The sequence below is a fragment of the Melitaea cinxia genome, chromosome 11 (genome assembly GCF_905220565.1).
Source record: "Melitaea cinxia chromosome 11, ilMelCinx1.1, whole genome shotgun sequence".
Lineage (NCBI taxonomy): Eukaryota > Metazoa > Arthropoda > Insecta > Lepidoptera > Nymphalidae > Melitaea > Melitaea cinxia.
Window position 1 is genome coordinate 16,501,834 of NC_059404.1, and position 17,927 is coordinate 16,519,760.

The 17,927-nt window shown below is 32.6% G+C and overlaps 2 protein-coding genes across 2 annotated transcripts; one reads left to right on the forward strand and one right to left on the reverse strand.

Annotated features, from left to right (window-relative positions):
- Positions 1-482: 482 nt before the first annotated feature.
- On the reverse strand, positions 483-2,681 carry LOC123657918 (D-aspartate oxidase). The gene is made up of 2 exons (XM_045593406.1): positions 2,621-2,681; positions 483-1,601 (listed from the first exon to the last, which is right to left on the reverse strand). Exon 2 carries the CDS (start codon positions 1,593-1,595, stop codon positions 588-590), a length of 1,008 nt encoding a protein of 335 aa, XP_045449362.1. The 5' UTR covers positions 1,596-1,601; positions 2,621-2,681; the 3' UTR covers positions 483-587.
- Positions 2,682-5,983: 3,302 nt separating this feature from the next.
- On the forward strand, positions 5,984-9,110 carry LOC123657919 (protein transport protein sft2). The gene is made up of 3 exons (XM_045593407.1): positions 5,984-6,303; positions 6,386-6,537; positions 8,047-9,110. Exons 1-3 carry the CDS (start codon positions 6,121-6,123, stop codon positions 8,315-8,317), a joined length of 606 nt encoding a protein of 201 aa, XP_045449363.1. The 5' UTR covers positions 5,984-6,120; the 3' UTR covers positions 8,318-9,110.
- The last annotated feature ends 8,817 nt before the right edge of the window (positions 9,111-17,927 follow it).

A 17,927-nucleotide genomic window follows, 5' to 3' on the forward strand; every position in this document is an offset into this window, starting at 1 on the left:
TGCTCCAATGCGGGTTGATGGATAATTATTTGTTAACTAGCTGTGCACGCGACATCGTCCGCGATAAATTTAAAATTAAATATTGTTAATTTCGCTGAAATATAAAATAAATAAAATACCTAAAATAAAAGTAGCCTAAGTTACTCCTTATTACATCAGTTAGCCGGAACAAACAGACAAACTGACAGACAGACAAAAATTTAAAAAAAATGTTATTTTGGTACATGTACCGTGTATGTACATCCATATGCAATTAGTAAAAAGCGGTTATTTTAATATTACAAACAGACACACCAATTTTATTTATTTGTATACTCGTAGTTATTGAGAAAACTCTCATTATCATATTCTACAATGGCTACTATTAAATAAAAAGTGCATATCTAAAACGCAAATTACAGCTACCCCGATAAAGAGAAAAAAAAAATCAATGTACAATTTGCAATTTTGAAATTAGGACATAAATCGCTATATAAAAAAACTTTTTACTATACTATAAACTCTTTATTTTTTTTATCTATTTATCAAATTATAATTATATTAATAAAGCGTATGTAATATAGATATGGCACTTCAATTCTTTATTCTTATATTTTACTTCTACTCTTCAGAATATCAATACCCATTTTGACTGCATCCATAGCAGTTCCTGGAGCGCACATAACACCGTAACCTCCATGACCGTAACAATGAACCACCTTCGCACCGCCAATTATCTCCGGCTCAACTCTTACAGGAACCCTGTGTGGCCTTAATCCGACTCTGTGAGCTACAATTTCTGCACCTTTCAAAAATGGTAAAAGATCGTAACATCTTTCCAAAATAGCCGCTGCGTCATGTTTACAAACTGCTCGATTATAACTGTCGTATTGCCTCACCCCACCCAAAGTGGCAATACCATCCATACCAGGGATAATATAGGTGTCATAGTCTCCATAAAACGCTGTTTTTAATGATGGGACCGTAACTTTGACGACCTGACCTCGTAACGGCACTAAATCGTAATCGTTACATAACGTTTTCGCGCCCATCCCGGTGCAATTGAAAACTAAATCGAATTTCGAATTTAGTGATGCGAAGTTATCGATTTTCGCCCTCGTAATTTTTCCTCCGTTTTCGGTAAACGATTTTTCAACCCACGGTAGATATTTATCGCATCCAATTTTGACCGTAGAAAAATACGATCCATATTTCCATCCCTCGCCGCACAATTTGAGCTCGTCTTCGTCAACTGCCCTATAAATAGGCACTATGTCTTCGATTAGATGATTCCTCGTAACGTGATAGTTTTCCTTCGAGAATATGTAGGTTCCCAATGTCATGATACCAGCTTTATGAGCCTCGGATGTTTTTAATATATCGTGCCAGTAGTTCCAGGAATTATCGATCCATTTCTTTGTTATCTCTTTCGTAGGTCCCTTAAAACTGGTGCCCGGTCGGAAGATACCCGCTGCGATGTTACTGACTGTGTCTTCTCTGAAGCTATCAGCTAAAATTGTGATATTAGCGTGTCTGAGATCTTGCAGTAATATTTTCGCCACGGTCATACCCACTACTCCGGCTCCTAATACCGCTATCTTAGGCGAGCTGTCCATTTTTATCTGGAACATAAACAGTCATTAGTATTTAATATAAATAAATGTTTATCTTGTCTATAATAATTATAGATGAACATTTTTAAAAAAATATTTTTACTCTTAACATTTTTGATATGATATTCAAAAATGTTTAGAATCCCTAATGTGTGGGTAACACAAAAATAAAATTGTACATATTTTTACTCTTACTATTACAATGAAATGTAGGTAGGTACCATATTTGTCCGGAAAGAAATATAAATCATAAATATTACAAGGTTAGCGTAATTATTTTATAAAATCATTTAAATGAAATACATTACTCAATTCTCGCGAGGAAATAATGCCAATCGATCAACTGTAAATTACACTAATGTCAAAGTTGACTAAAATATAGAAACAGTTTTACATCAATACATATACAAAAATGTAACGGATTGCTGTATCAACGCAAATAGCACCCAAAACAATGATTGTCAGAATTTTTGTCTATTTGTCTGTGCTATTCTGCATGCTAGTCTCAAAAACCATATATCAATGCGTTGTGTAATTGTATTCAACACGATCACACATTAATTTGGAAAAAAATTAACCTTTTAATTGCTAAAATTAGGTTTATATCAGAACTGTGTTTCAAACAAATAATATGGTAGGTAATTAATATGATATCATAATTATGGTAAATAAACGAGTTAATTTAAATTCGGATGAACTAATAATTATTCAAATTATCTTTATTTACAGTTAAAACATACAACAAAATAGATACGTGACTTTTAATCGTCATACTTATTTAGTTTTTCAACACAATTTTACATATTAAGTAATCATTTACAATCATATCACTGAATAACATATGTAATAAACATAATTCTAGTATATATCGAAAATAAAGATACATTTTAGATAATAAGTGTGACCTCAAACGCATTCAAACTTTTGTCTAACGCTTAATGCAAGCCTTTAGTTAATAATATTAGAACACACTCACTTTTTCATTAATGTTTGACTACCTACCTAATAATAAATATCTGTTTACTGACCTGTGTCGTTACTGGTAGGATGAGTTTTGGACTACTACTTCTACACAACTAGGCAATTACTACCCACAAGTAATTGTGTTGCCAACACTGTGGATAATGTTGGCTTGTATTAATTTTATCGGTAACTAACAATATATTATTTATTATATATATTATATATATTAATACGCGAAGAAAAATTTTTGTACCACTCTTTGCGAAAATTGCGCGGATAAAGGAGTAATTTTAATTTTAAATTAAAAAAATTTCAGACACTTATAGTTTATATAGAGAAGGAGTAGAGAATATATATTTTTTTATTTATGAATAAAAATACATCAAATCAAAAAAAAATTACAGACACCATGTATTTGACACACAAACGCACATATGTTATTTTGTTTAATGTCAAACTTATAATTTAAATTAATTATGGTCGGAATTTGGATGACTAGGTAACCACAAGCATATATATATATATATTATGTTAAAATATTTGTGTCCGTGTCTTTGCTTATGTAGGGTACATTTTTATACCCCTATTAATATATATGAATAACTAGCTGACCTGGCGAACTTCGTATCACCTTATTTATTTCTGAAATATAATAATAACATAATATATCAAAATAAAATATAGCCTATCTTTTAAGTTGGATCGAACTGCACATGGTGTGCGAATTTCATTATAATCGGTTAAGTGGTTTAGGAGTCCATTGAGGACAAACATTGTGACACGAGATTTATATATATTAAGATTACTATATGTGAATAAATATTCCAACTAATTAGGCACGGTAGATGGTCTCACAAAGATAAATTCACAAGCAAGAAACGAGTGTTAACATGAGCACAAAGTTCACAGGTTACAGTACACCAGTTGTCTGAAGAAAATTAATTTCTTTACTTCGTCAACCAAAATAGTCAAAGAACAAAAATGGTCGCCACAAGACAATGAGTTCAAAGTTTTGCTCGAAATCCCTTTTAATTTCCGAAATCCACGTTAATTACTGGACTTTTCACGATCATTTCTCGACCGAGACGACTCCTAAGTTCTGTTTATCGAAGTTCTCAGCTTTTATGGAACTCGAGATTTTGTGAATTCAAGTAACGACTCGTTTTTACAACTTAGAAATTTACTTTGAGATTTTTCCAACCGAAAATGTACACTAAATATCAAAACTTCGGTCATAAATTATCTTTATGGACAAAGCGGCAGTAAATTATTCAATGGGACATGAGGTAAAAATTCGCAGCTTCCTAATTTAATGTCAGGTTTTTCTTTGTTTAAAAAAATCCCTTTTATTTTCAATAAAAAAATTACAGCGATACTGAACATTTTTTACTATGAAAATTTGTGTTACTTCAATGGCTAGTTAACTCCACGTTGCTAATTTCCTCTTCGTTGACTAGCTAACTTCAGATGACGGTGTGCGCGCGCGTTCATTGGCTAGCTAACTTCACGTTGCTATAACTTCTTCTTCGTTGACTAGCTATCTTCAGGGTGTCGATTTTTTTCGTGACGGTGTGCGCGCGCATCGTAAAAGTTTACCCTCATAATTTTTCCCTAACGCACCAAAAGAAGCATAAATTCAAAAATATTATTTACAGATGCTTTTGGTTCAGGTTAATCATGTTCTATGGAATGCGCAACGATATAATTTACGATAAGTAAAATTAATACTATTTTGTCATTTCAGCTTTAAGTATAAAACAATATATGGTTTTTAAAGAAATAATGCAAAAGATGGTCAATCAAAGAAATTATTTAAACCTATCCTGCAATACGTAGTGATTTAGCATTTGGAGAGTTTACTTCAGCAGTGGGAGGTGTATTGGCTGTTTCAATTCAGAGAACGTATGATAACATTCATTTCAGGGTATACGTTATTTAAAATTTAGTCATAACCTGATCCTTGGGATCTAAATGTTAAATTGCATTATGTTAAAGTGAGAAAATTTAAAAAGTCATCTTAATTTTTATTAAATGTTGATATTTCGACTCACGTTCTTTATGCTACGAACATATTTATTTGATCCAATCTTACCAATACGTTCATTTTGTAAAAGAGAAATATCTGGTGTGTACTTGTCTCTGTGTAAATTGTACAGGGCCTTAGCTAACTCCCCGTAGGCTCTCAAGCTACTCCATACTGTTATGAATACACGACATTCGAGTGTGAGAAAGTATACATACATATATATTAAAAAAAGGATTGTTTTTAATATTCGAAATTTAGAACTAAATCAACAATAAACTAAAGGTATTCCGTTTGCTTTTCTTTGTGTAGAAATTTAAAAAACTATTATTTTTTTTAAATAAATAATCATCATCATCATTCCAGCCTATTGCAGTCCACTGCTGGACATAGGCCTCCACAAGTTCGCGCCGAAAATGCGTGAACTCATGTGTGTTGCTCATAGTCACCACGCTGGGCAGGCGGGTTGGTGACCGCAGGGCTGGCTTTATGGTTATCCCGCCATCGGTTAGCTTCATAAGTTCCGAAGTGGTAGTGGAACCTTGTTATCCCTTAGTCGCCTCTTAGACACCCACGGGAAGAGAGGAGGTGGCTATATTCATTGGTGCCATAGCCACACAGCACATATAAATACCATAGTGTATATGTATACTTAATCTAATAAATACGTACCATATTTTTTCTAGTAAGGGCTTTATTGCAACAAAAATAAATAGAGAGTTTATTTAATTTTAAGAGTATGCGTAATTTTTAAAATAAATTATCGTATTATGCGGAGAGATCCTTTCAAATACAAAAATTACTTAATAATAAATTGCTTATGACAGAACATTAAAATTTTGCTAATCTTTTTTTTTCAAAATTTTTGGTCATTTAGGTCAGATTTCAAAGAAATTTATATAAACCAAATATATCTAATGTGGTGAGACAAAATGTACTTAATAGATGATAGAGTGTTCTTACCAATATTCAAAGAAAATTTTGTTTTACAGAAACAAGGCCACAACGTAAAGACTACAATCAGTTGGCATCAAATGAGAAACTCGACAACAGACAAATCGAAGAGATCCATATAGACGAAGCCGACGCTGATTCAGACGCGAGCAGCACTGACTTGGACGAGCGAGACACTCGCGGAGTTTGCCCGCCTTGTGCGCATGATCGATACAACAACAACATTCGGAGACGCGCCCATGACGATTTCAGCGACGATACTGATTACGGTAAGGAACGTTCCTTACATTTAAATAATTAATACAATGTGTTAAAACAAATAGAAATATGATATTTTATATTTCTAATCGGTAATTCAAAATTTTTGTCGGTTTTTTACTTGTCGTGCATAATGTCAGCTGTCAAATAATACAAATACAGGGTATATGCTGTCAGTCTGATAGCTATCTATCTGACACTCACGGAATAAAGACGAAAGCGAAACTTTGTTCAGTTGTTATGACGAATAATTACAACTGGGTTAATAGTTTTTATACTTTCATATAAAGAAACTGTGGATCAAACGCGTTTAAGTTCCTTAATTTCGCAATGGCAAACTTAAAATCGGATTTGGACGAGTATTTACTTCAGAACGAAAGTCGTCGAAGTTATAAAATTAGTTTGCCATTCTCTACTCCTAGTTTCTTCTCACGAAATAATGACGAAACTCCCACTAGCACCAGCTCGACCGGAACTTGGTTTGAAAACGTACAAAAGGAGTATTTTACACTAGTAAGTAAAACATCATTGTTATTACTAAATAAGTATCAAGCAGTAACAACAATTACTTTATCATTAATGTTTAATGTTTCAGAGTCGGACGCAACGTTTCCTTGGTTTCGGTATATGTTTATTCTTGGGAACCCTCTGCTTTATATTGTCATTCTTTTATATACCTCTACTTTTATTGAAAGCCAGAAAGTTTGCACTATTGTTCACATTGGGTAGCTTTTTCTTCATACTCAGGTAAGTAAAAAAACATTACATAAAAACTAGTATTAGTGATTTTGTTTAATGTTACGTACTACTTATTAGTATTCTTACTGTAAATATACTTATAATTTGTATAAAGAAGCCCCATTCATACCCAGCTGAATCTGATATTAAGACAAATGGTTGGCGAACCTTGTATATATGCAATATTTGTAATGTTGCAAGAGCATTAAATAAATAAATCTTTATTTCAGGTAAGAATGACCTGTAGAATCTAATAAAAAATAACAAATAAAATTATTAACAATAATTTCATTATATTGAAACTAAGACTATTAATTACAATTACAAAATTGTCAAATTTTTGTAACACCTTTCACTCCGGCATTTGTTCAGCAATGTCTATCGCAGCAATGCCGAGTACGCTGCTTTAAATGACATTATATGATTATTCAAAATTTGATTCAAACAATTAATTTCATGCTATAAGTAACCTAGCAGAAGTTCTATCCTTTGTCCTGTAGTTTTAATAAATAGATAAGCTTCATATTTGACTAACCCGTTGGCACAGTTTGTAGTGACCCTGCTTTCTGCTCTGAGGGTTGTGGGTTCGATTCCCACCCCGAGTCTGCGTGTAATATAAATATGTGTTTGTGTATTTATATATGTATCATTTATAAGTAAGATTATCGAAAAAAAAATGTAGCTATACCAGTCAGCTGTTACCTGTAACACAAGCATTAAGTTGCTTACTTTAGAAACAGATGACCGTGTGTGTATTGTGTAGATATTTATTTATTATATATTAGACTATAATTCTAGTGCAGTAACCTTAGTACAGTATACATTTGCCATTTGGACGTTCAACTCGCAAACAATATTACTGATAATAAATTATGAGTATTGTAATTAACTGTTTATTCAATTATTATCTTATTATCACTTATTTGAATTCACTTTGAGTTATTATGAAATTTGATTTTAACAGTATATAAGCAAATATACGAACTTGTGGAGGCCTATGTCCAACAGTCGACTGTATAGGCTGTAATGATGAAGCAAATATACGTAGCATAGCTTTGTTAGTTACGATGTGTATTATCAAGAAAAGAATTTTTTTAATTTTTCAAATAATACAAAAGGTATTCTGTTCCTAGGCATTAGTAGGCATTTATTGTTTGTGTTTTATGTAAAAGCCGGTCGTTATAGATATGACGTATTTTCGTTTCTGTACATAATAAATGTAAATATATTTAACACAGAAATCGAACTCGCTATCAACTGTTCTGTAGCCTCAATAATATGTTAAACAATAATATCTAAATTTAATATATAATTTAAATATTTAAATTTAAATTTTAGGTGTTAGGTCTAAAGTAGTTATTTTATCGTCGTTTTATTAGTCTCTAGACTACTTTCGTCTTCTCGAAGAGAGACAGACACCCGATTAGAATTAAATTCAAATTAGATGAATAAACTATTATCCTATAGATAAAATAAATAACAACTTTTAATTAATGCTAATTTTATCTTACTTTACAGTTTCAGTTTTCTATATGGTCCCTGGGCACACGTGAAGTCTCTATTCAGCAAGGAAAGAGCCTTAACAACAACACTATATGGGCTTTCTCTAATAGCAACATTATACTGTGCACTTCATCTGCAGAGTACTCCGTTAACAGTTATTTGTGCCGTTGCCCAAGTATTAGCTCTTATGTGGATGATGCTTGGTTCCATACCTGGTGGATCATCGGGGATGAGATTCTTTGGAAGCATGTTTAAATCATCCGTGTCAAACACCTTGCCTATTTAACAGAAATTTATTACGCATTTTCTAACATGCGATAGCCTATATTACATAATCATAGTTTTGTAAAGATTATTTTCTATTTATTATAAACTAAGTTTATAAAATTGTAAGTATGGATATGGAGGTGTTAATAGTGAGTTTCTATATTAATTTTAATTTTAAATAAAATTCCTCTAATGTACATAATTTCTTAGATTTTATACCTGTATCTTTGTCAGAATATAACATATGTAACCATTAAGCTAATTTTGACCAATCAAGTATAACATAAATTATGTTAATTAAAGATAGCTAAAAGTTTCCTTTGAGTGAATTGTGGCTGATTTTATGAGACTTGTGCAGCAAATCATGTTATTTTGAATATCAATAACTACTGAAATCTCTAGTACTTTTTGTATTTTTTGTTCATTTTCATTGAAGTATGTTGATACTAATATTTTGTATCAATTTTAATTGAATTTAAAATCGAATCAAATACATTTATAATCAAAAAGGCGTACATATCACAAAGTATAAACAAGCACAAATTAATTACTATATTAAATCAGTATACTGCTATATCTAAGTATTAAGATATAATTATTTGTGCAATTATATTATACTTATGAATATATTAAAAATACTGTACTCTTTCATCTCCTTATAGTTAACGTATTTCTTTTCTTTTATTTTTGAATAAAATTATTCTACAAGTTTAGATCCTGTCCTAAAATGTTCTTTATGTGTATGCAATAATGTGTTTATGAAAGTGTTGACATTATGAAGATATTTTGTAAATAAAGGTGTGAAAGATTAATAATGACATTTTATTTTTGTCCTTTTATAATGCGACAGATATTTATTATAGTTATATACCTACACTAACTGTCCCTCACGGTTACAACCGCGTTAATTTGCGAAAAACGTACTAAAATATTTTGAAACCATTACTATGCAACTCCGGCGACTTAGGCCTCTGCCTCGAATCTTGCGGGCAGCATGGTGGCGGCGCGGGAGCGGCAGGAACTTGTGCGTAAAATCATATGGACCGCTTAAAGCCGCCAGAAACATGACGATCACTGGGTGTGCTGTGCAACAAAGACAGAATAGCATTCTGTCTCGTTCTATAACACGTCACGAATTTGTTCTATTCTATTCTAAAATAGAACTTACTGCAGTTCTCGACAGGCCAAGGTCTTTCAGAAAATTATAGAGATTTTGCTGGTATACCTCTCGCTCCTACTTCTACCGCGTACAAATTAACCACATAACCATTTTTGTTAAGTTCGTTTGTTAAATCGTTATATTATTTTTAGCGCCACTACAAATTCGGACCGATTGAAAGGAGCACGGAATTTCTCATTACTACACAAAATACTACATAAACATACTTACATACAAACAAAATATACATACTTACACAAAATATTGTGGCGAAGTCGAAGTTAATCCCTTTTCTTTTAATGATATTTGGTAGCGACTGGCAACGTCTGTACTTGTGGGAATTCCCCGTTTATAACTAATAATCAGCGAAAATGACTTCTATTACATACCATACATCAAGTAAAAAAAAGTAGATAATGCGCGGCCTTTGTTGTTACTGAAGCCACAAAACTCGGCTCCTTCAAGTAAATACACGCGCTCACGCACACTTAAGCATCAAACTACGCTCATTTTCGTTAGTATCTCACGGGGCCTCGTACAGTAACTTTCCCTTCAAAATGCCGTTCTTATGTAATTAAATGGTGAAAAAACAATACCAAAGTAAATAAAAAGTCTGAAGAAATATCGTTTCACACGTAAGTACATACAAAACTTTATATTTCTTGTTATTCCAAAATAATATTGAGGTTATTCGGAACTTATAACTTCGATGTCCCGAAATGACGTACCGAGGGAGTGTTACCAGTAATTTTTATTTCCATTAGCCCAAAATGCGGGTAAGTAAATTGTAGGCAATCATAGAAAAATAATTAAGTAGAAAGTGGACAACATTATTTTTTTTTTTTATTGTGTGATTTTTATGTTTTTCCTAAATTGAAGTCAAGTTAAATATGAATTTTTAACTCGTTTGTTTCTGTTTAAATTTGTGAATTAACTACTCATATTTTACTACTAAATATCATGGTTTTAGGTTTCCAACGAATATTTTAATAGGAGATGAATGGGTAGCTGCTTTACGACTGAGCCGAAATGAACTACAACGACAGCCATCCTCATCTAGTTGGTTTGTTCAAACCATTTTGATAAAGCTGACATGTACAGTACAAAACGTGGACTTCGCAGAGTACCATCAAGTACATACTGCTACTTACTACTACGTATTTTAATGTTATATTTTTTGTTCTAGGACCTACCGGATGAGTCTAAATCAGTCCTTAACCAAGATTCAATCTTTGATACACCTAGAAAACATAAACTAAGAGAAAAGTTAAAAAAACAGGAACTTAATTTTAAAAAAATGTAAAAATAAAATCAATTTATTACAGCAAAGAGTTAGACGTCCTTAAAGCAGGAACTTGCCCCTCAGAGGAATCATCAATTACTTAAAAACGCAAGTTTTCATTGACACAGATTTATATAATTAAATAAATCAAAACACGGCTACAATAGATTTATGTAACAATTTGAATCGAAAAAAGGAGTAAATATATTTAAAACTATAAACAGGTTTTTATTTCCACATACCCATTTTACCTATATTAAATTAATTGTTTAATAAAAATTTTAGGGAATTTTATTAAAAAGTGTCAACACTTCACTCACTCACACTTTAAAAAAGTGGCTTCACTTTTCTGTTCTAGGTGCGTTATCTACATTTTTTACTTTATCTATGTTACATACATAATGTAAGGTGTTTATGAACTTTTTTATTTAAAATATAGCCTGTACAATGCAAAATAATGATGACTGATCCTGCCGAAAAGTTTTCTATAATAATTTATGTAATGTATAGTATACATTAAATTGAAATACATAAGAGGGCGGCAAAATTTCCTTCCGCCCTGGGCAGCCAAAAACCATGCTACGCCACTGTGGTGTAGACAAAATATATATTAAGATAAAAATTCTTATAAAGAAAATGCTATATATTTTATCCCTTTATTTAGTTTTCACCATCAAGCTGCTCAGGTTATTTTTTCTTATATGAATGATTGAATACGAAACATTTTTTAAAAGTCGATCATGTCATCTTGTGTTATCAATACATATAAAAATTGCATATAATTGATTTTAAATAATTTTCAGATGAGGCGTTGACCTGCAACGTTTGTGACAGATCATTTCAAACTCGACGTCAGCTCAGTGACCACCAGCAGAAGAAACGACATTTTGGGTAAAATATAACTTACACTATACATACAGTTCCATTGAGAATTTCAAATACCTACTCGATGTATTTGTAGCATTTCTTTTGCAAATGGAATGTATGAACCTCAAATTCCATTACATTACAGTCGAGCCATGAGAGCCACATACCTACACACTACAGTCACACAAACAAGCAAATACTCAAGTATTTATATATAACGTACGTTATGGCACGTTCTATAGGTAAGACGTACACGTGTAAAAAGTTAAATAAACAATAATTGTGTGTGCCAGCAAGCGAAAAAAAACCGAATTCAATTACATTGACAAGTAATACAACGTAGGTAAACGAAAAAATAGTCAAGTAAATACGAATCATCAAAGATTACTCCAAAAGTTGTAATCAGATCTCGATGAAATTTATATGCGACCACACGATAAACATCGGCTTTCGATTAAATTAAATCGTAATCGGCATCAAAATCGGTACACCCAGTAAAAAGTTATGCGGATTTTCGAGGGTTACCCTCGATTTCTCTGGGATCCCATCATCAAATCCTGGTTTCCTTATCATGGTACCACACTTAAGATATCTCCTTTCCAACAAAAAAAGAATTATCAAAATCGGTTCTTAAACGACCCCCGAACATAGATAAAAAATATATATATACGGTCGAATTGAGTAACCTCCTCCTTTTTTGAAGTCGGTTAAAAACAATGCATAGGTACACAACACACATGCGATCGCGCCATATTTTAGCCCGTTATCCCCAAACATTGACGACGTCATGTGTACATGTGTGTGCAGGTGCAGTTCCTGCGACAGCCTGTTCCCATCACTGATGGCTCTGGAGCACCACAAGGAGGAGTTCCAGCACTGGAGCGACTCCTCCTACTGCTCACACAGCGACTCCGACGACAGCGATGAATGTCACGAAGACAGGCATCGACTACTCTAATGCCACCACCTCATTATTGCCGGGGATAAGCCAGCCAAGCTGGGCACTTTCGTTTAGTACCCTTAGATTTATGCAAATTCAGACAATGTCACCCTTTTTTGTACTGGCAACATTTGTCTTTACATTTTTAAACGTCCATTTCAATAGAACTCGTTGATATTGTGATTTTTTTTTTTGTTTTAACTTGATACAGAAATTTAACAATCTTGAGGTGATCCGTGAGTTTCATTCATTACAACTAAAAACTAAAAGTCCGCGGATGGTATTTCCTCATGTGTCATAACTCCAATCATGTAACTGCTGTGTTATTGATAGTAACCAGTGTTGGGCAAATTTTAATTGCAACAACAATTAAAGATTAACAATTGATTAATTGGTAAATGTAACCACAACAATTAACAATTAATCAATTGTAATTGTGGAAAATTACAATTAACAATTATTTAATTGTTAACTGTAGTAGTAACCATTAACAATTAATTAATTATTAATTGTGGTTTACTACAATTAACAATTAATTAATTTTCAATTGTTTTGTGAATTTTAATTAAAACTAACAATTAAAAAATACTGCTGTATGCTGCTGTGGCTCCGGATATTAATATATATATATATATATATATATATATATATATATATATATATATATATATATATATATATATGTACTGTGTGGCTACGGTACTAAAGAATATAGCCACCCCCTCTCTTCCCGTGGGTGTCGTAAGAGGCGACTAAGGGATAACACAGTTCCGCTACCACCTTGGAACTTAAAAAGCCTTGAAAAACACAGGCCGAAGACGGGCAGCAGCATCTTCGGTGCGACAAAGCCAGTACTGCGGTCACCAACGCGCCTGCTAAGCGTGGTGACTATGGGCAATACACATGAGTTCACGTTGTTTTTGGCGTGAAGCAGTGGGCTGTATAGGCTGTAATGTATATAATGTAATATATATATATATATGTATATATGTATGTATATAAATGTATATATATGTATAATATATATATATGTATATATACATATATACTAAATATATATATATACATATATATATATATATATATAATAGTGTATATAGTGTATAGTATATGTATAGTATTGCGACTTACCGCTTAATTTTCCTAAATCTTTTACTAATTTAGTTTTGATACATAAAGTTAATTGTTAGTTTAAATTGTTTCATAAAACAACTAAAAAAGTTAATTGCAATTATTTTAATTGTGAGTTACAATTGACATACGTTAATCAAATTAATTTAATTGCAAGGTGCAATTAAAAGTTTAATTGCAACTAATTTAATTGTAATTAATTTAATTGCAATTACTTTTTTAGTCAATTAACAAGGTAATTGACAATTTAATTGATTAATGCCCAACACTGATAGTAACAATGTCCATATACAAGATATAAGAATTAGTTGAAGCAATAAATTAGTAACATCAAAAAAGCCTCCCTAAAACAATCATTATAACTTCTAAAAAAATCCAAAATTCTAAAGTTGTCAATTTTTTAAACATACATTTGAAAAATTTGAACCTAATAAAGCATGGAATCATAAAAATATTCAAACGGCTCGCACGTTTCATTATATTGTTATCTACGGCCTAAAAATTTATAAATATCATAATTTTTATCAAAGTTCAAGTAAGTAAAAAAAGTTATAAGCAAAAATCAAGCTTCTCACAAATGCTGCGCCCTCACGTTTTGCAGAACGTATTTCCCGAAATAGTTTTTACTAAGATTTAAATAAATGTACCTAAATTTTGAATAATGAGTACTAAATGTTAACTTCGCAGATCTAAATTCGAGACTATGATTAGACAGTGAATGAGTCACCTTTGCTGTCATTGTCAGATCCTTCTACACCAGCCTTTCCCAAAGTGGGCAATAAACCCCCCTTGTGGGCGTTGCAGTACTAAAGGGTAACGGTAAGAGAAAAAACAGTGGCGTTGAGTTGCTTTGGGGGTGATTTGTAATTTAATCTATAAACTCTTAGACATCGACAACTCTCGACTACAACTTGTGAACATCAACTAATATTAATTAAAAGATTGCTCAAAGACGGTACTATAAAATAATTTATTCTCAAAGTGGGCAGTAGACAAAATAAGTTTGGGAACCCCTGTTCTACACCTTAAACTATTCTGTAACAGTTTTGAAAGTATATTATTTTAATTAGTGTAAAAAGTTACAAAAATACGCCAATAAATACGAATCATTGTTCGATTCGTTAAATCTATTTGATTTGATAAATCTATAATTTGTTTGTAGTATCCTATGATTATTTAACACAAATTCAAGCAAATGCAATTTATTAAATTTCATAGAAACAGCTTCTATTGAAACAGACATATTTGATATCATAAACTAAGATATTTTTTTTTGATGTAATATTTATTAAACGTTAAGGTGTTCTTTGTTAATCATTATCACGAATAAGTAATGATGTAATTTTTAATTGCTAAGATGAATTTATTGTATCTGTATGACTAATACATTCAAGGCTATTTTGTATTATAACATATTTGCATATTCATTTAACACTACTAATACAAAACAATACTGAAAAGTATGTAATTATCTTCTTTTGTGTAATGTAAGTGTAATGATTGCTAAGAAAATGAGGCAAAGGGAGAAAGGATAAAGGGTTAACATTTCTGAATTTGCATTCAGCTCGTAATCACTTAGAATAAAAGAAAAAAAAACATAAAAATGTTTCATCAGTTCCAAAGTTTATTAGATATAATAGTCTAAACAAATCAGAGTACGATTTTATATGTAAAGTGAAATAAATAAAGGCAACATATTTCTACTTAAAGAAAATGAAAAACAAACACAATGTTTTTTACAATACGAGTAATTTTTTTAAAGAAAAGTCAGTAATATATAACTGTCAACTTTATTGTTCAGGAAGTTTGAATATTTAAATGAAAAAATCGTTATCCACATGTATTCCGTTCCTACAACTATGAAACGTCCTACAAAATTGTCCAAAATTCGAACTTATGGTAATGTCTAATAATAGAGTTTTAAAACAAAAACAAATGTTCGTAAAAACATATCAAAATATGCTAATCGCATACAATTCGTACCTAACGTTGGATTCACGTGATATAATATTTTTAATGTCAATATAATGTTTTGTAGCGAGCGATCGATCGCGCGACTGCGGCTGTCGCGTCGCACTCGGTTTGCTTCTTTACCGCAACACATACACTTTGTACCGATACACTCTGTACACGGACACTAGACATTCGAACTGCAGCAGACCGCGTGCGAGGCCACACAGCTCTCGCTCATGTCATGTCATGTCATGTCTTGTGATGTCATGTCATGTCGGGTCGGCAGCGGGCAGGTACCTTCAGCAACATATTGACGCGGTACCTCGGAACGTTCGCGCGACCGTCCGCCCGCCGAGTAGAACCAAGTGAACCCACGATTTCTAGATCGATTCTGAAGCATATCTGTGTACTTTGTAAATATTTTAGTAGTGATATCCCGGCAATAATGCATATCACAGTACTGTAATGACTGATGTAGTTACCTTTTGTAAATAATTATTATAATGCTGCCTAGTGAAGATCGACTCCGGTCTATTGCAGTTTACGAACCGTTATTTAGCTCGAATTTCGTATAGGCTAAGTGAAATCTTATAGAGTAGGTACATATTCATAATCAATATCTCGTTAAGAATGTTATATTTCCGAGCGTCACGATAAACGTACACCGGGTACTCCCCTCCGAGAATTTAAAAAATTTTTAGTCACAATTTAGTCGTCGCATTTGTAACGTCCTGACTAGTCACGGTACCATCACCGACGGCGTCGCCCGACGCCGCGTCCGTATGAAAAATACGCTCGAAAATATTTACACGGGTGTTCGTCGGAGCGCACGGGCGCACGAGCGCGTCGAATAATCAGGAATACAAATCGCGAATGTCTTACAAAAGCATAATACGAGAGGTCGAGCGGGGCCCGCGGCTGGCGGCGCACTACGGCGCACTACGGCGCACCACGGCGCACTACGGCGCACCACGGCGCACTACGCCGCGCCGTTGAGCAGCGGCTCGGCCTTGGCCTTGGCCGCGCGCGCCTTGCCGCCGCCCGCCGCGCCCGCCACGCCGTTCTTCCACCCGCCTCCTGTGCACGGCACACTCTTGTATGGCATGTTCTAGCGTCTACTTCATCAACTTTACTATCATTGGCATTTTTAATCATTATTATTGTTATTAAAACTTTATTGTACACCGAGAATGAGCAAAATGAAGGCAGCCATATTCGCTAATTAACGATCTCTTCCAGGCGACCTTTTTTATTTACTTATTTATCAAAAAAAAAAATACAAATTACACGAGTTCCAGAGAATTCGCTTTATCAGAAATTATGTATGACATATATGTATCACGTAATATAGTATATTGTCTACTTTCAAAACTTGTATCATTTCAATTTTTTTTACTCATCAGAAAAAATAGTGTTAAATTACATATTATATTTTTTCTGATTTCAATTTTACTCTTAAAAAAAATGACATACTACTTGAGTTCCAAAGAAAGTTAATTTTATCAGAAATCTTAAATTATAACACCAATAAAATTTAAATAACTTATAGACATCGATAACAAGCATGTGAGTAATGATAATGACAAGCTCTAGTGCAACTGGCGCTCGATGAGTCCTAGACATATTTAAATTATACGTACACATTCCATAATTATTTCATCTGAAAATTTTACATCAAGTGATTGTAAATTCTACGTTTCATTCGTACATGCAGTACCAAAATCTAAAAAACTTCATTGCTACTGAGTACTATTAGTTCATGCTGTATGTCACATGCATTATAATAAAATGATAGAAAAAAATTAATAAAATGAAAATATCAGATATGGTGTATCAAAAATATTGTTAGTGTTATATTAAATATGTATACATTACTATTTTTTGATATTTTATAATAGCGATAATAAATAAAGTAGATAATTAAATTTTTGTTCTATGTGTATGTGTATCTATCTGTCTTGCGAACCAAGTACTAAAACTCGAAAATAAAGCGTCAAGTTAGTAAACAATAAATGTAGATAACATCAACACTCGTTTTATTTCTATTTTTAAGACACACAAAAAAATATTTTATTCCATACAGCTTTTAACTCAAAACCAAAAGGTATTCGATTTGCCAAAATCGAATTGGCAAATACAATACAAACATTAAACTTCTAAATTACGTATACACATGGCATAGTTTGCAGTACTATAGCCAAAGTGCCAAATGCATCAAGAGCAATCTCGTATACATTGGTATCAGATGAACCGTGCGCGACTACGCGAGCGTGCGCGTGCGTGTGCGTGCGCGTGTG

Coding starts and splice junctions, on each gene's coding strand:
- LOC123657919 (XM_045593407.1), top strand. CDS start 6,121: ATGGCAAACTTAAAATCGGATTTGGACGAGTATTTACTTCAGAACGAA. Junction 6,304..6,385: donor AAAAGGAGTATTTTACACTA/GTAAGTAAAACA, acceptor TTAATGTTTCAG/AGTCGGACGCAACGTTTCCT. Junction 6,538..8,046: donor AGCTTTTTCTTCATACTCAG/GTAAGTAAAAAA, acceptor CTTACTTTACAG/TTTCAGTTTTCTATATGGTC.
- LOC123657918 (XM_045593406.1), bottom strand. CDS start 1,595: ATGGACAGCTCGCCTAAGATAGCGGTATTAGGAGCCGGAGTAGTGGGT.